The following is a 20,339-nucleotide window of genomic DNA, read 5'->3' as shown; positions in this document are numbered from 1 at the left end:
ACTTTTTCAGGACACGTTTATTGTTGTTTCTTAAAAATGGAACAACACGAAAGACAAAAATACATAAAGCCAAATGGTTAAGTACAGCGATTTAATACACATTAAAGCGATCAAAGTGGAATAGAAACAAATGACTGTACAACACGTTTTTGGTAACAAAGGTGTCCTAGGGACAGTATGTAATGGTCTTACAGTCTTTACATTGGGTACAGTCACACCGCTGTCCTTCCAGAATGGCCTTTTGAGAATGTCCATCACAATTCTGTCCCGAAGGGAGTGGTTGTCCTCGGTGATGGGTTCTTTTGACACTGTCACTAACACAGGTTTAAATTGTGCTTTTTCACTGAATGTTTGAATGTAGGATCACAACTCTTGGGCATAATTGGCCACTTATTTGGTCCAAGCCTCTAAACCCAAACTTTTCCAGTCACGTACATATGTCCAGTTGTTGTTGTTGTTGTGGGGTTTAACGCCATTTTTCAGCACACGATAGGCTATGCATGGCGGCCAGTATTAATGCTGGAGGAAGAACCCGGGAAAACCCCGGGAAGAACCACCGACCCACGAGAAGCTACTGGCAAGCTTTCTCACATACCCACACATTTGTCCAGTGAGGATCTAAGTCACAAGCTACACACATCGTCGTCCACATTTTCAGTTGCTAAAAGTTGACGAATCTTTTTTTCCCGTAGAGGTCGAGAAGTATCTAGATGAAAGCGCAGACTTTTAACAGAATGAATCTCTCGTGGATATTTAAAGGGACTGCTTTCATGTTTTATTTGGTGGTAGGTACTGTTCGTGAAGAGTCTACAAGGAATTGGCTGTAAACGAAATCCCAGAAAGGAAGTCACTAAGACATACACCACACGTCGACCCCAATTCGTGGGACATTGTTCTCTTAATAAGTGTTGATAATCTTCCAGAGTTTGTATGCTCTCATTCATTGCTTACCTTCCACGGAATCTGTTGTATCACAGCTGATAAAGGTGGTGGCATGGTAGGACGTTTTTATACGCTCTTTTTCAGAAGCAATAAATGTACTTTCTGCACAGAGATGATCGTACTCGAGTGGAAAATCTAAATGGTTCAGTCAATAACATGCACATCACACGCCATTCAGAAGTTGCTTCTTGAACTAAGGTTACGTTGTGTAAAAGAGTTTGGTAATCCTCTAACTATTTCGGAATTCGTTGCAGTATGTCTACGTCGTAGTAAAATAAAATCACTAACAATCCAACCATTCTTGTCCGTGAGTAGTTGATCAATGTCTGACCACTGGAACAGTTTCATCTGAATAAGTCCTCTTATATCATTCAGGTACCATTGATTTAAACATCGGTTACATAACGGATGCAATTGTTCTTTGCGTTGAACTTTGACCAATTCAACTCAAGAGGCAAACCACGAATGTTCTCTTGTAACGTTTCCATGATCATGTCAGTCATATTTATACCCATGTTGGGGTCACTTCTAATTGTCCTTATTTTATTTAAAATCTTCTCCTAGCGGAAAAGTAATGGACATACTGAGTAATTTCTGTCCACTGCTATTCAGGGTAACGGTCAAGAATGGTAGTAAAATCTTCTCAATAAACATACATCGGTCTAAAGTGGAATAATAGGATGAACTTGATCCAGAACAATATGACAAGTTGGTTGACTTTTGTCAATTTCCTCTTGTGAATGTCTCGACACAAAAGTTCCTCAGTCACCAAATGAGATTTTGCTCTGGCAAGTCCCTACCAAACTTTCTTGTAAATCTTCTCTTACAATTCGTTTGGTAATCCTTGTTGAATATTATTTTATAAATTGGGTTTAAATACTTGTCTAGTTGCTGTCATAGATTTAACTCCTAGCCAAGCTGGTTTCTTAAACGACATGGCATACCACTTGAATTACTAGGGTCCCACTAACGGTAGGTAGTGACAATGCGGAGGCCATCGAGCATGTTCCAGGTAAGCCGATTCTTTCTGCTTCCACTAGCAAGTAACACACCGCAACGGAGGCACTTGACTTTATCCCCATTGTCCAAGTACAAAAATCCGGCTTAACCTCATTCTTCAGGGGTAGTTCCTTCCAGATATTTAGGCCACTTTCCTTGGAACGTTTGAAAACGACTTTCAATGTCGTAGTATTCAAGCAAACGCACAGGGAACAAATATTCGTCTTTCACATGCTCATTTCGATGTGGGTACGGTGAAATCCGCAGGAGTTTGCTCAGGGTTGGATGACGTCCGTAGGGTGGTAGACGCATGGTCTCGCGTGGAGGTTGACACCCACCATGAAAACCAGTAAAGAGTCTACGATAACGAGAAGCATCTCTTTCGTATCCGTCAGGTTTGACACGCACATCATCACTTTCCCTGGTAGGTACAGTAGTAGTGGTACTAGTGGTCATAGCAAAATTGCCGTGCTGTGGTACTGAATCGCTGAGGTCACAGTGTACGGCATCCATGCATTCGCAAGGTACAGCATCGCACTCCGCTTGAGAATCCCGAACTTGAATGATGTCTGTTTAAAAGTATTCATCCTTGTAGCTTGGTCTTTGTAGTTACAATGAACTTTCGGCCTTGGACGTTGACCTTTATAATACTATTCATAATGAAGTCTCGAGCTTGTACATAGTTCCTTTTTATGCCCTGTTTTGGAAGTCTTCCTGGACAACGGTACTGCGATCTCTAAGGTAGCGTCATACCCGTACCGTTGTGTGATGGGTGGAAAGGCCATATAAAGGTTGTGTGGATAGTATATTTGGGGTTTGTTTTTCCTCCTTCCCGTGTGTGGATAATATATTTTGGGGTTTGGTTTTTCTCCTTCCCGTATGTGGATAGTAGATTTGGGATCTCCTTGTTGTTTCCTCTTCCCCTGTGTGGATAGTATATTTGTGTTTTTTTTTCTTTTCCCCTGTGTGGATAATATATTTGGAGTTGTGTTTTTTTCTCCTTCACCTATGTGGATAGTATATTTTAGGGTTTGTATTTTCCTCTTCCGCTGTGTGGATAGTATTTTTGTGGCTTGTTTTTTCCTCTTCTCGTGTATGGATAGTATATATTTTTTTTCCTCTTCCCCTGTGTGGATAGTATATTTGGGGTTTGTTTTTTCCTCTTCCCGTGTGTCGATAGTATATTTGGGGTTTGTTTTTCCTCCTTCCCGTGTGTGGATAGTATATTTTGGGTTTTTTTTTTTCTCCTTCCCGTTTGTGGATAGTAGATTTGGGGTTTGTATGCGTGCGCGTACGTTGTGTGGATAGTAGATTTTCTTTTTTTTCGTCAGGTGTGTGGATTTGTGTTTGTTTTTTTTCTCTTCCCGTGTGTGGATAGTATATTTGGGTTGTGTTTGCGCCATTCAACAACTAACTTCATTAAAAAGATGCAGAAGTTACAAGACATTCGAGACAATTTGTGGATGATAGAGGAAATGTTAACAAAACAAAGCGATGGTTTTTATTATTATTATTATTATTATTATTATTATTATTATTAAAGTCCCCATCGAGTTAAGATGGAGATAAACACCTTGAGAAAGTGTAAGGATATGTTAACATATATCATTAAACAAGAAAAGGAGAAGGGGGATGAAGAGAACAAAAAGAGGATGAGAGAATGCAATAATAAAATAGAAAAGGAAGAATACAATAAAAGGTAGAAAGAGGAGGAGAAGGAAAAACAAGAGGACAAAATGATAAAAGAAGAAGACAACAGCGATAACAAAAATAAGAAGATGAGGAAAAGAAGAAACTAGAAGATGAAGAAGAAAGCCAAAGACTCTTTTCAGTGCCACTCCATTGCCTCGAAAAGATTTGTTTTCTTATATATGAGGGGCCCTAAGTGGCTCTCCGTTACGGATCACTGCCATCTCACCTCTGTCTGCGTGGGTTCGAGTCTCGGATTCAGCCAATGTGGGTATGCGAGAAAGCTTGCCAGTAGCTTCTGGTTGGTCGGTGGTTCTTTCTAGGGTTTTCCCGGGTTCTTCCTCCACCATTAATACTGGCCGCCATGTATAGCCTATCGTGTGCTGAAAAATGGCGTTAAACCCCACAACAACAACAACAACAAGAAGAATATTATATATGTGTTTACTTAAGATATCACGTATTCAGATCAGCCGCTTGCCACATTGTTGCCAATGTCTAGTACCGTGATGTCACCTCACCTGTTCCATTTTACCCTTGTCGCTAGACAGTCCCAATACTTTTATGTCGCTCTATAGTCCCACCCATGTTAAATTTCCCCGTGTTAAATTTCCCTTGTCGCCAAACGTTCCCACGACCTTTTTGACTGGGATTTCCATTGTCGCCAAAGTATCCCCCTTTACCACTAAGGCAGCTGTTGGTACCCTTTTTATAAGTCTTTTGTATGACTCGACTGGGGTTCAAACCAGCGCCCTCACACATCCGAGGCGTCGCTCTAAACACGTAGGCAACAGGAGTGGTCGCTTAGAATATAGAGTCAAAAAGGTGGTCCTATATGACAATATCTGAAAATTACTATCCCTGACAGAAATACCGCTTAGGCGACAGAGGCAGGGAGGTCAATCTGTCCAGAAATGATAACACTTTAAGATTAGCAGCCCATGTTGAAAAGCGTTTCAGTTTATTGAAATCGGATTATAATCACTTGATTTCAATTACTTACTAAGATTATATTCTGATGTGGATAGTAAACGTGTTCATCAAACATTTGACAAAATATTATCATAAATGAATGTCATCGATATTTGTACATACTATTTCAGGTGATGATAGAAATATTGTGGCTGTCTTCGTTGCTGGAAGGCTTGTGTGTGACAAGCGTCGGCCTGAAAGTGCTGTGGAATAACGACCTCATGTCAAGGTTATTACAAGAGTTGCCAGCATCTTTCTATGTCTACAGACACTTTTGTTAACGTATCCACTCTTTATAAACTGTATACTAGAGATTCGGTTAAAACGGTTTGATGGATGACAGGAAGTAATTCTTCTATTTTGTATGGATAGAAAGAAGAGGCAAATAGATTTTTGTTTTAAACGTATTTCATTCAGCAAGGAAGGCGATAAATAACAGAAAATGTCTGAATTCGTACAGAAAAACACAAATGTAAATATATTTAGGGTTCTGGCATCTAAACTCTTAAAAAAGCAAGCAGACCATCGCATCTACCTATCAATAAATGTATATATTATCCTAAACTCACCATATATAAACATGTACATTTGACTTAAGACATCAGGTGATAGACTGAATTGTATTGGCCTTTTTGATAACAAACAAATAAATTCATATTTATTTAATTTTCACCTTTTTATTTATAGAATATTTTATGGGCAATAAAATTGTATCGACAGTTCTGTACTTTTACGTAAGATTTAGGATGGACGTCCGTAAAGTCTCAATATCAGTCTGTCCAAAGCGACCAGGTCCCAATGATAAGTCAACTAAATCATAGACATTTCCGACAGAGATACCAAATATTTTTTTTTTTATGGGGGGGGGGGTCCAAGTCAAGTATTCCTTGAATATAAATAAGTCTGGCTTATATAATTGATATTTTGATTCTAACTATATTCATTAGATTACAGGGAATTACCATTGTAAACATTCTGTGTATAAAAATGTGAAATACGATATGCAATGCAATAGTTATTTACAATGTTTACATGTACAGTATATATTCTAAGGATACGGTTTACTACAGGCGTACCAATAATGCCATCAACTTTTATTTAAACTTTTTGAGTCCTTTTTTATTTATATTTTTCTGTTATATCTTATTCCAATAATTTACTATATATATTCGGGACCGGATCATGTCATGTGTTGAGGGTGGGGTCCAAACTTTCAAACGGGCCCTGACTTTCCTCTAAAGGACACCAAAGCAAAAGTCTATGTTTTTTTTTACTCAAAGCATGCACAATACCTAAAAGGCATACTCAATAATAAAATGATTGTCAAATTAAAATGGCAAGTGACTGTACCTTCGTGTGTGTGTTCGTCTCTATTAGCCTCAGGAGGGTCCGACAATCCCTGACCCCACCCTCCCGATCCGACTCTAATGTTGGTTTATTGTCGAAAATTTTTTTCGTCCACGGGATTGATAATTCATTTGTCCTTTTTTCTTATTTGCTTCCCAATAGTGACAGTTAATACCTAAAACAGATTTTCCATTATCTAGTTTTGTCAAGAATGTAGATGCCTCTTTCGGAAACTCCAAATAACAAAAACAGATCAAATTATGAAACATGTTCCACGTGGTATTGCTTGAACCTTATGATACAATTTTAAAATCGACCAAGAAATGATCATTATTAAATTGAAGCATTTTATACCATAGTGAATTGTATCTTATACCGTAGCAAATCGTATCATAAATTGAACTTAACACTGTATATACATGTACACAAAACATGCTATATGTTCTTACTGATGTTACGTAGTAACCGAGATTATTTTATTGTCCAAAAATCAAGGCATTTGTTAGCCCATTAAAACGTTTAAAACTGATGCCAAAATGCCAATATTTTTCACAATTTCGACAAAGAAGGAATGATTTTATTCATAAAAGATGAGAAATGTCTGTTGCTTTATTATCTCAGATTCAATTTATTCAAGTATTTTATTTTAAAAATATTCTAATAATGTTTTTTTTTTTCTTCAAATGCTTATTTCGTGTCTGCGTTCACTGGCAATGTTCATCTTCTGCTGTACACTTGACTCTATTTTTAGACGTGGGTATTGTTGGAAAAGTAGTTCTCCTCACTGTTCGTACTGAAATAAATGCAATTAATTTTGATCACGCGGTAACATTCTGCCGGAATTAACTGAATCTAGTGTATATAGTTTATAAGGGTGATATGGTACTGTTATGTTTTGAGTGTAACATATCTGTTTCTGTTTATTTTGTGAATGCAAAGAGTGCTGAATAAATTACAGTTTCATTTAAAACGCTATAAATTAATTTCGTCTTTGTAAGGCTGCTGTGACAACAGGTGCATATGTTGTGATGGCCTAACTGAAGACCCAAAAAGAAGAGGGGTTTGAGACATAACTTTGTGTAGGGGATATTTTGCCTTTGAGTACAAACATAGGGCATACTAATTTACTTGTGTTATTTGCCAAGTATTATGCTAATGTTTTAGAAATTGAACTCCAGTAAACAATTAGGTTAAATATTGGCACAGAGGTGCTTTAACTGCTTTTTTTTCCGAACTATCAATTTAAACTCAATGCCATACCTGTTTACATTATCTCATTAAAAATAAATTCAAAACGAAAATTAAATACTTTTATGATTGAAAAGTTCATTAGACCATAAACAAATGCACAGATAAAAAACATAGAAATAAAAATGACAATTATCCAATATTACTAACAAATTAGAGAAATCTAAATCACGAAAGGAAGGGCACTATACATGTATATAATGTCCAAATTATGTGAATTCAAATTCTGTCATTGAAAGACAATTGACATAATTTAGTGATCACTTAAAAAAATCCGACACTTAAGGATTTTGGAAGAAAGCTTCATCTGTGAAGACCGGAGTACTACCCCCTCTATGAAACAGGAATCTGATTACAGTAGTTCGCCCCCACCCACCATTTTTCATGAAACAGAAGTGCTAGTACCTCAAACATAGCGAGCGATGAAAATTGCTGAATTTACGCAAATAAAATAGTTCTTTGACTGAAAATAGTGTCAATATTGTGTGGTTGATTATTTTCATAATTTCAATACTATTTCACTAGGTGTGTTGAAATACTTTGCATAGCGATAGGTTTTCATTTACTAAAACATTATTTATTGGTCATGATCACCATATTGAGATACCGCGAAGTGTCGAATTTTGAATTGTGTTGAACCTTAAAGTTGAATGCGTTAAGTATTAAAATGTTATCCCATTTAAGCCAGAAAAGTCTTTGTGAAGGGTCACTTTGACCTTTCTTCTTTTCTCCCACCTTCCGTGTTAGTGTTAAAACTTTAAGGGATAAATTTTTTGACTGAGTGAGATTTGACCAAAAGCATTGCTACGATGACCTGAGAATGTAAACATTTGAGCTACCAACCATAACCTCTTGATAGGAACCCTTGTCAAATTATCATTTTCAAAGTGAAATGATATAACCCGTAGTTCACAGGTTCTATGCTGTCTAAATCTGGTGGAAGAAATTATTATCTTGGGGAAAATTTAGGAACCACTGCCCATGATTGGGCAGAATAAATTAAGGCGTACACTTTACAAGCAATGTGAATTTAAAGTGACGACCTTACTCGGAATTCTTTAGTCTTAATTTCCTGAGAGAGGAGTAGTTTTGACACGGGGGAAGCCTAAAGAGAATAGCGCTTTCTTCGATAAACAAGAAAGGGACCAGATGGCGGTCTTGTGAGAAAAGACAGGGTTTAGTGCTAGGACGCAACGCTCTGCAAGAGAGCAACATTTAGGTACGCAATTTTAATTTCCCACGTAATTGCAGGTGATGCAAATCGGTCGCGGACATTGAGCTCTTTTCACCACTCGTTATTATGATGGAACAAATCCAAATTGGACACTATTCAATTTGTTGAAATAATTTAAATTGAATTTGAATTGCCGTTATTAATTTGTTTTGATTAAATTTGTTATTTTTCTTGTCTAAGGGGGCTCCTATTGTTTTATTTCTTCCCAATATTCTTGCTCGGTTCTCTGTGTTAAAATTCTATTCCTTTTCACTCCCACCGGGCTATAACATCGAGGGAGGTCATCCTCTAGATAACGCCAGCCAAATCCAATTAACCACCCCTCTTACTAAGAAGGCGACGTTACAGATACATTAATCTGTTTGCACACACACACACACACACACACACACACACACACACAGCCAGGAGAAAGAAACTGGTCCAAACGGCATCGACTTTGCGAGAAGCGGTGAGACACAAAAGAATTGAGCAAGAGGCATCTGTGATCAGGAGGTACCGAACATGTGATTTTGTTAGAAAAGACAATGCAATGGACAGCTAGACTGGAACAGGGACATAAGAGAAAATTTGCCAAGTATCAGCACTCCTCCATAAGAATTCGAAAGGATAATGTTTCCGTGATACGGCTTTTAGGAATTATGTATTTTGGTATTTAATTCAGTGACGAATGGTAACAGTAAAGGACCGCTTTAAGTGAATTGCAGTCAGGTTATACTATTTCATGTAGGATTTAAGAATGTCTTGTTACTTGGTCTGATGGCCTCTGTCATTACCACTCTACAAAGCCCTACATATGATAGCCCTTTCTCATTAACACTCTACAAAACCCTGAATAGGCCTAAATACGATAGCCTTTTTTCATTAACACTCCACAAAGCCCTGAATAGGGCTAAATATGATATCCCTTTCTTATTAACACTCCACAAAACCCTGAATAGGCTTAAATATGATAGCCCTTTCTCAGTAACCCTCCACAAAGCCTTAACAGGTCTAAATTTGAAAGCTCTTTCTCATTAACACTCCACAAAGCCCTGAATAGGCTTAAATATGATAGACCTTTCTCAGTAACAATCCACAAAACCCTGAATATGCGTAAATATGATAGCCCTTTCTCATTAACACTCCACAAAGCCCTTAATATGTCTAAATATGATATCCCTTTCTCATTAACACTCCACAAAGCCCTTAATATGTCTAAATATGATAGCCCTTTCTCATTAACACTCCACAAAGCACTTAATAGGTCTAAATATGATAGCCCTTTCTCATTAACACTCCACAAAGCCCTTAATATGCCTAAATATAATAGCCCTTTCTCATTAACACTCCACAAAGCCCCTGCACAGATCTAGATTAGTATTTATATGCTAAGTAGCACAAATTAAAGTGATATTTAGAATAGTTATGTGATGAGAAATAAAGAGTAGCAATACGATTCTTTGTGATGCTACAAATTCAATTATTTTTTTGAAATAAACACAAATTGCATGAACTAAATGAAATAGTATCGTCCCAGACTCAATAGTGCTATTAACATAAAATCTTTATAAAGTTTGAAAGTGATAGTTTTGACACAAAATGGCATGAGAGCAGCAACTCTCTAGAAATTAACGAAAACACGCAGACAGTGAAACAGGGAAAGAAAACTGATGAATTTGTCTTTCGTGTCCAAGGTAAAGAAAATTAACGCGATAATGGCTTTTGAAATAGTTATGGTTTTGAAGACCGTTGTAATTTTAAGATTTTGTTGTTTTATTTTTTAAATAGTACTTTTTGCTGAATCATATTTATGGTAGTCGAGCCGACCAATCAAATTCAGATTCAACTTCTTCCATTGTGTATTGCTTGCATGAACTATCCGAATCAGAATAGTTTGTTTTTAACCAAAACTTCAATGTAAACGAACATGTCCAGTTGTATCCAGATATGTACATGTCCAAACGTATCCAGCTATCAAAGACAAATTCAAAATTAATACACGGCAAAAATTCTCTTTAAAATTCGGCACCTCTAGTAGTGAAATATAGAATTTTTAAAATGGGGAAAATATAATACTGTGCAAAGATATTTAATGTTCACAAATAAAACTCAGACTAAATACCGATACATGTGAGAATAACTCCGCCTTTGACGACCCTTTAAACTTGTGTCCTTGGGCTATGATGAGATATCCAACTTTTGACAGTACATGATACAAACTCACTCAAATAAATATAATTATTTTACATAAGAAATGAAGAAACCAAGACACTTGATTAATTCAAACAAAATAATGTATACATAAAATAATGATTTCATTGTCACACATACCTTTGCCTACAATTATAAAATAATGCATAGTGTTCATATAAGATACTTTTGCTGAAGATGACTGGTTCTATGTAGTCTTCAACTTCTACCTAATACTTTACCACAATATTGACTAACTACCTCTGTTACAGTAAATATTTTTGGGTAAAGTATATGCATGTTATCGTATGTACTTCCTTAAAAGTCGAATTCAACTGCAAACGACATAAACCCTGATCTGCTGTTCCATAATGTGCTGGCGGATAAGGGTCTATGATTTTTTTTTTTTTGTTGATTACTCGTAACAAACTGCGTACACCTAGATGCGTAAGTGCATTATGAGACGGAAGATGAGGGTCTATGCAATTTCCAGTTTGACTTGACTTATAAGCGTGAATATATGGTAATATGATTTGCAAGCCAGGAGAAAGTATAGCATCAACGTTCCTCAGTACCAAACCAACAAGTCACTTACATAGGCATGCCTGTATTGACAGTACAATAGAGATACAACTCTTGAAGGTTCAAACTATTTCGATCATACAATATCTCATACTTATTTATTCCAAAATTAACGCATAACATTCCACGTGATTTTATTGTACAAAATAATGAAACAACATCAGAATTATCGGAATTGTACTTTTAATGGTTCTCTCTAGGCTTATTGCTTCCGAACTTTTTATTCGTGTTTCCGGCGAGTGGCTATAATGGCTGTGATACGTTAAGATCCTTTTTGGTGTCTTCCAAACTAAACAATGCCAAAATTGTTGCAATGATGTATAAATTATGTCCAGTTCTCCAAGCCTGACTAAAATATAGATAATACACCTTCAACATTTAGGTCATACATTTCAGAACTGAAGAAGATATAGTAAAATGTGAAAAGCGTCAAAAAGGAATATTACTGTTATGGAAACGAAACTGGATCAGTTCAAGTGTTTGCGGGGGAAGGGGGTGTCCAAAATTTAAAAAAGAGCCTTGACTTTCCTCGAAATGAACCAAAGCTAAAGCCTATGTGTCTATTTATTCAAAGTGTGCATAATATAAAATAAACGTGCACAAGAATAAAGGATGGTCAAATTTCAAATGACAAGTGATTGCACGTTTATGTGTGTGTACGTTTCTTTAGCGGGGTGGGTGGGCGGGGTTCATGAATTCCAGGACACCCTACCACACACCCCCACCGGCCCTGGAAAGTGCTGTATAACACGCTGGACACATCAAAATACAGCTGTAATAATTAAAATGAGTGAAAACTATTATGAAGAAAGGTGCAGCTGATAACAGTTATGGAAAATGATGTAATATGCTGCTGATCCTTGAATTATTGAGTGAATATAAACAGGTATATCAATTCCATGCAGGTGCAATTGTTGGTTGTATATCTGTTCGTGCATCCACATGATGCACAATCCTTGCACAACTCAGGATTTGGAGCGACGATATAGTCTGGTACTTGTTGAATGTGCAAGTCGGGGTCGGATGTCTGAACTTCGTTCTGTGCTTGGAATCCACCAACAGCTATGAGTGTGTTTTGTGTGTAGGATCATTTGTGGTTAGATGGCTGGAGAGAAACCGTGCTATGTCTGCCTTGTTAGCAGGCACGGACAGAAAGTCAGTCCAGTTGTTGGGAACTGGCACAGACCTATTAACTACTACCCTCCTGACCATGCACCATTTTCTATCAAGGGTAGCTTCTGTGGACAGGGCACACCTTAGTCATCACATCGGCTGAAATGGCTTGGTTGTCAGTCCTTAAACCGTCATTTGTATTTGCAAGGGCAACTGGCACAGTCTTCAGCTCATCTTGTAATATCTTGTGTAGATCCACATTCATACCAACCTGGCTAACAGTGATGAGGCGCTGAAGTATATTCCTGTCTGCCTTCATACCAACCTGGCAAGCAGTGATGAGGCGCTGAAATATATTCCTGTCTGCCTTCACACCAAGCTGGCAAACAGTGATGAAGCATGGAAGTATATTCTTGTCTGCCTTCATACCAACCTGGCAAACAGTGATGAGGTGCTAAGGTGTATTCCTGTCTGCCTTCATAATGCATTCCTTTCCCTCGGCATCTCTTTTGGCTGCATTGAAGGATGAAAAGGTCTGTGTCAGTGAATTTTGTAGGGGATCTTTTAGCTTTATGGGTGTATGCCCATCATTAGAGACAACGAGTCTTTGCTTCACAAAAGTGTTCAGCTGTACCTAGCCGAATTCCTTAGCATTCTTAAGAGATTACTGGATATTACCAATATCGCTACCGATGTATTTGCAGTTTCTGGAGAACATCACAGGACATGTCCGGTGCAGAGCCTTTAAAAATGTTACACAAATTGAGGCGACAACCATTCTTTCAGATGTGCTTAAAAACCTACTTTTCCATTCCCATTATTAATAGATGGCATCATTTGGTGGAGATGCGCCAGGGGTAGGCATTGAGTCCAGAGGATATTGTATCAACAGTTTTGTTGCTTTAGTGATTCGTGTTGTTCGATGGCCAAAACACAGCTTATTATGATTTTTTAAAAAGATACAGCGCAGTTTTTATAGGTGCCATGCTTAATAATAATAATAATAATAATAATAATGAGGACTTTGTATAGCGCCTAATCTTTAGAAGCTCTAAGCGCTTTACAACATTAGACAACACCTATAAGATAAAAAACATAATAATATTATTACAAAAACAAACACCATGACATTAGAAAAACATTGAAAAATAAAAACATGCTGAGAATATTTCAGGTAGGAAACATTATTAGGATTTTAAGTTTGTTCTTGCAGTCGAAATAAGTGAGTTTTGAGAGCCCTCTTGAAGGTGATCACTGTGTCATTGTGTCTAAGTTCAGTGGGCAATTCATTCCACGTTGCTGGGCCCTGGTATGCAAAAGAACGCTGTCCATATGACTTTGTTTTCATAATGGGAATAATGAGCATACGATTGTCAGAAGAGGAGCGTAAGTATCTTGCTGGTGTGGACACATGGGTGAGATCGGATAGGTATGTTGGACTAGAGTCCGACAGTGAAACGTAGCACAGAGACCAAATTTTGTGTTTGATTCTGGATCGAATGGATAGCCAGTATAGGGTACAGAGCAGAAGGGAAGGTGTGCTCTGATCGTGGTACTCTAAGTATGATCCGAGCAGCTGTGTTTTGAACTTTTTGAAGTTTCTGGATAGATATTGAGATGAACCAGACAGAACTGGGTTAAAATAGTCCAGTCTTGAAAGTACTAATAAACACACAAGTGTTTTAGTGGCATCACCTGAAAGATATTTGCGAATTAAGCTGATGCGTCTCAGCTCAAGATATGTAGCCTTGCGTATGTCCATGACATGTTGGTACAATGTGAGGGTACTGTCCAGAGTAACAGCTAGGTTTCGTACTGATATTTATTGTTTGAGGTAAAGTATGTGAATGAGAAAGTCTTTGTGCTGTGATCAGAATGGCCTCAGTTTTATCATCATTCATCTGCAGCTTGTTACATGTCATCCATGATTTCACATCAGAAATGCACCTCTCTACACCTTGGATGGTAGCATTAACTTCAGCTGGGTGGCTAGATTTGTATATTTGGGTGTCATCAGCGTACAATTGGTGAGACACTGGATGATGATCTATGACACTTGAGAGCGACTGAGTTTACAGAATGAAGAGAACAGGTCCAAGAACAGACCCCTGTGGAACACCACAACATAGATCAACTGGGCTGGAGTGTATTCCATTTGCAGATACAATTTGTGTCCTGTTGACCAAGCAGGACTTGAACCACAATAAGGCTGTATCATGAATGCCAAACACATGCTGGAGACGGTGAATTAATATATCATGGTCTATTGTGTCAAATGCTGTAGACAAATCAAGGAGGGTGAGGACTGTAATCTTTCCGCTATCCAACGCAGAGAGAATGTCTTTAACTACTTTTAGAAGAGTAGTTTCAGTACTGTGGCAAGGGCGATATGCAGATTGTACATTGCTAAAAAGACTGTTTGAATTTAGATGAGATACAAGCTGGGATAGAACAACCTTTTCTAAGATTTTTTATATGAATAGGAGATTAGAAACTGGACGGTAGTTCTTTAAATTGTCATGGTCTAGTGTTGGTTTCTTCAGCAGAGGCTTTACAAATGGCAGTTTTGAAGAATGATGGGAATTCCCCGGATGAGAGAGAGGTATTAATAACATCAGTTAGTGAAGGCAATACTGGATCTAAGCACTCAAGCAGCAGTGATGTTGGAATTGGATCAAGTTCACATGACTTTGGTGCACTCTTCATCAAGATTGTACGTACGAAATCCATAGAGACACGTTCAAATGCTGCTAATGGTTGCCGCTCAAATTCTGTATCACAACTGTATGGTGACGACGAGTCAATTGAAATTGTGGTGTCAAGCTTATGTCTAATGGTCTGTACTTTGTCACGGAAGAAATTTGCAAACATGTCCGGAAGGTCAACTGGAGAGAAGGTAGTTGGAAGTGGTGTTGATTTGTTCCTTGACATTAGCTTGTTAGTAATCTCGAAGAGCTCTTTGCAGCTGGAACTTTCCATGATTACCAAATGAACAATATTTCTCTTTCGGGTGTGGTGTTCCCTTCAAGGCCAAACAGTTGAATACTTTGGCATCGTTACCTACGGGGCTTCTGTAACGAATTAAATGGGGATTAATTCACGGACTAGCATAAGTATCATGGCCTAAACAACTTCCAAGACAAGATATATATTTATGCCATGCTTCTTGGGACTTAGTACATACTATTTTGTTATGGGACTTACAACCGTATTAGCATGGTACGTTGAATATATCAAACAGAACGAACTGATTAAAACGACTTTGCATATTTTACGTTTTACAAGGCGTAGTTCAATACCAGAATCGGGGCAGAGCGACGCAACGAAGGCCAGATAGAGGTGGACTGGAAAGACATCGTGTTTAACACAAACCTAAACACGCCGGCGAAAAGCATGATGGTGCTGGTATTGTTCTGCAAGGATCCACCAGGGAGCACATATTTCACACAAGATAATGAGCATTTCTACACGCCTTAGTTAGCAACATGACGGTGATCATTGAGGTTGGTCCAGGTTGCAGTGTAAGCAGGTTTTAAAAGCAATGGCGAGAGAGTCTATCAAGGACGCAAAACTGCAGTAATTTGATATTGGCGCCTTCTAGATGAACTGATTTGCTCTCTTTATCGACATGAGTCGACGAAAGACCAGACATTCCATGGGTCAGGAAGGCACGTCGAAATTTTGATGGGTACAAAGTTCGCGACAACATACTTTAGCCCGAGAGGTTACTGAAAGAGCATGACAGATCTAAAAAAGTTGTAAGTAGTCGTAGATTGTTTTCTTGAACCTTACATACATTGATTAAAGGCACAGTCGGAGAAGAATGGCTTCCCAGCAGTTTTGGCTTCGATTCCCTCCAGGTGGGTCAAGTCCACGTGCTTAAAAGAGATATAGTCGGTTGCAGCCCACAAAACCTCGTTGGAAATGTTTGAAGCATGTTGATAAAGCTGATGCTCGTGTATCTTAGCGTGTGCGCCTGATGGTGCGGATTCTGCGGCTAAAAGCTTTTGTCGTTTGTAATGACAGCGGGGCCCTGTTATAACTGAGCAGTACATCGGTCTCGTTGCTGGTGGCTTCGATTCCCTCCAGGTGGGTCAGGTCCACGTGTTTAATAAAGATATAGTCGATTGCAGCCCACAAAACCTCGTTGGAAATGTTTGAAGCGTGTTGATAAAGCTGATGATCGTGTATCTTAGCATGTGCGCCTGATGGTGCGGATTCTGCGGCTAAAAGCTTTCGTCGTTTGTAATGACAGCGGGGCCCTGTTATAACTGAGCAGTACATTGGTCTCGTTGCTGGTGCGCATCATATAGTCCAACTTCCTTGTGTCAGGGACCAGCCGGCAACCAGATCCTTATCGGCTTCTTGGCAATCAAAGCAGTAGGAAATAACTTTTTTTGCAGTCGGTTGACGAATCGAGAGGTGCTTTTCGAATCCCAACTGGTCATCATCAAAAAGTGTCCAGTGGACTGCCACTGGGGTCATCATTTTGTACCAGTGGAGGCTTCTCTGGTGACTTTGGCTTCCGGTTTCGCTTGATTATATTCTTGGTTTCTGTAGCACTGGCCATCCGTCAGTAGTAGCTGCTCCACGATCTTGGGATCCTTTGCTTATTGCCTTTCCACCGCCGATGACCTACACGGCAGCCGTGGCCATCGGGATGATCTTCCAGACAACACCGTCGTAGAACTCTAACCTTCGCGTTCCCACAAAGTGTAAGGTCGATGGTCAGGCGTTTCCATTGTGATAAATGAGAGCCACTGCCCTCCACATTTAGCACCCACTCTCGATTATTAGAGAGGTTGAGGCCAAAATAAGTGATATCCGTATATCTGGCCTCCTCATGGAAATTGACACTCAAGAGATTTCATACAAAATGGAAACGAAACTATAAATTCAGGTCAGGCAACAGTGTTCATCGACAATATGGGTTCCAGACCATTAAGCCCGGTTACGGATAATTACCGTACTCAAAGAAGATACTCGTTGAATATCCTGCTTTTTTATATGCGACAGTTTTACTTGTAAAGACATTGCATAGGCGATATGAAAACAAACGAAATTGCTCTAGGTGCCAGGAAACTGGTCATGCACCAAGGTATTGCCCAAATCCCATAACTAAACCATCATACGCCAATCATTCGTCAGCAAGTTTATCAAGGCGAATACCGAACAGGAAATATTAGAGATTGATATGTAAGAGGGTGAATTGACAAGCAATGGAAATGGGTAAGTGAGGAGACAAAATGAAACTCCAAACCAAGAAAGATTCAAGATATAATAAGACAGCCCGCAATAAGTGCAGTAAGTATAGAACCAATGCTGGTAGACACCCCAAGGGGGGGGGGAACAAACATATGACATTCAAGCACTAATTGTGCTTGACGAGGCGGGTGACAAATCTGCTGCTGAAGTAAAGCAGAAGGACTAAGTCCAACAGAGATAGAAAAAAAACTGCTCCTGCTGAACAAATACTACATTCTGCAGGATATGTCACCATATATAGAAAATTCATCCTCAGACGAGGAAAGACTCGACCGAGTGTGAAATAACGATTGAAGATGTGTCAGCAGAATTAATAGGGATGAATCTCTTGACGTCAACTCCTATCCACAAAGACAGAAAACGGAAATAGTCAAACTCTTGAGAATGGGTGCAAGAGTGATACAGCCCGCGAGAAAGTAAAGCCTAAAAAAACAGATACCTCCCCCACCATATCAATCCTTTGCTTTATTAAGCATAGAGCAGCAGGGAAAAGAACAGGGGCAGGCAAATGATGACAAAAACATGAGCATGGAAACGAACATTACGAAGACAGAACATGGATGACACGGAAACGATAAACAAAGACGACAGACAAGACCATACTAATGAACATGGGACAATTTTTACGTATGTGGAACGCTCGACAGATAGTTCTGATAGATGAGACACAGAGGAGTCAGATCTGAGTAACAAAGACTGTCACGGCCGGTTGCGGCTGAGTCACAAATATAAATTGGATTTAGACAAAACATAAGCAGATACGGTAATATATAGCAAAACTTTGCGCGACTACACCCAATAACCATAGAAACAGAAGGACCGAACTTACTTATGGCTAGCATAAATGTTAATGATATAAGCGAGGGTAAAATTGATCAAATTAATATTAAAAAAACGACACTATGACCTAATACTGCTCCAAGAAACACATAATATGAATAATGAAATGAAAATTCTAATTGAAGAAGGACTAAAAGCAGTAGTATTAACTAATGACAACAGGGGGTGAGTAAAGTAGGAGTTGCAATTATTATAAAATTATCAAACACCCCAATGCAGTGGGACTCGATGGAAGTCGGGGACTTCTTCAGAGGAAGGTTACTCTGTGTCAAAATTAACGACTGGCATATTTTATACAAAAATAATGGTGCACATTCAAAACTTCACAATGGAAAATTTTCTAATATGAGATTTGAACTGAGTAGAAGATGAAATATACAGAAAAACTGATTCAACAGTCAATGCCAGTTTACTAAATAAGATTATGAAAAATCTCACAAAGAAAAATAAACTGACTGACGGTTATAGGAAACAAACTTTTATGTGAAGAGAATATACTTACATTATGGAGATAACCAGGTCAACAGACAAATTTTCCATATCCGACAATGGGATGGCATATGTATAAAACGTAAAAGAATCATTTGTAACGTTTCAGACCATACATTGATAGTTTGAAATCTGACTATGGAAAATAGCGGGGGAAAAAAAGGGGGGGGGGGGGCGGCACGTGGAAGCCGAACAGTAACATCTTAATATAGGATATGAAGAAATAATGAAGCGGACTTGAACAACTTTATGGAAAAGTAGCATCGAAACATAAGGAAAGAATGGGAGGAATTCAAATTCAAGATTTAAAAACAATAACACAAATATATTTCAGGATAAGAAAGGAAAAAGAAACCGAATGAAAATAAAGGGGAACTTGCGAGAATAAGCACCTCGGAAAACGACAAAAGAAAACGGAAAGCGAGAAAACTTTTGACAGACTTGAACATGACTACCAAGATGGAGTATTAGAAAAAGTTGGTTTCAGGCACGATTTCCAAAAATGGACCAAAATACTGTACATTCAAATCTTTCCGAGAGTACGTGTAAATGGAGCGAAAACTCAAGAATTCGATACAGAACGGTCAGTGAGGCAATGCTGCCCACCGTCCATGCTATTATACATAACAGCTACAGAAGTACTGAGCTCCAAAATAAGAAACAATACAAATATCACAAGTATTTCGGATACCGAATTCGAAACAGGAACTAAAAATGCTCCAACATGATAACGACTGTACAAATTTTATAACCGATTCAAACTCCTTTAATCATTTACAAAAGGGAATTTGAAAATTTGGGAAAACTTCAAGGTTCAGGAGTAATCATGACAAAACAGAAAGCTTACTAATAAAAAACTGGCGAGGATATCACCCGGGACTTACCCACATCTAATTAAAGAGACGGTTAAAGCCTTAGGTATTACCTTTGGCAAAGATACAGCAGTAGAAAACTACAAAAATATGAAGAAAAAAATAAAAGATAGAAGAGAACATAACAATCTGGGCACTTACGCCACTTAGCATTATCGAGCGAACCCATGTGGCATATATATATATATATATATATGTATATATATATATATATATATATATATATATATATATATATAGAGAGAGAGAGAGAGAGAGAGAGAGAGAGAGAGAGAGAGAGAGAGAATAAATGGCCGAACACAGTAGATAAGCTACTTATCAATTGTTTATAGAATGATACACTTCCACTATCTGCCTACTGAATACATGAAGGAGTAAAGAAGAGGGAGGGATAAATATACAGAACATGAGATGTAAAAAAATATCACGAATATTTTAAACTATGTTAGAAGTCTAAATGAAAACCCAATTTAGCATTGGAAGATATGTATATATAAAATATTATTACATAAATTAATTATTAATGAAATACAGGGATAACAGTAAAATTTGGGTGGGAAAGGATGATAAAAAAA

General features: G+C 38.2%; 1 protein-coding gene across 1 annotated transcript in view; it reads left to right on the top strand.

The window, feature by feature from the left end:
* Positions 1–5,407, top strand: part of LOC149798955 (guanine deaminase-like) — a 46,457-nt gene extending 41,050 nt beyond the window's left edge. The window contains exon 13 of the mRNA XM_089957875.1: positions 4,734–5,407. Within this exon, the coding sequence (XP_089814001.1) occupies positions 4,734–4,816 (83 nt within the window). The 3' untranslated portion in view covers positions 4,817–5,407. The remainder of the gene's footprint in view (positions 1–4,733) is intronic.
* The last annotated feature ends 14,932 nt before the right edge of the window (positions 5,408–20,339 follow it).

This window comes from Sinohyriopsis cumingii, chromosome 5, assembly GCF_028554795.1.
Source record: "Sinohyriopsis cumingii isolate HCF-2022 chromosome 5, ASM2855479v2, whole genome shotgun sequence".
NCBI lineage: Eukaryota > Metazoa > Mollusca > Bivalvia > Unionida > Unionidae > Sinohyriopsis > Sinohyriopsis cumingii.
This window is presented reverse-complemented; position numbering and strand designations above follow the sequence as displayed.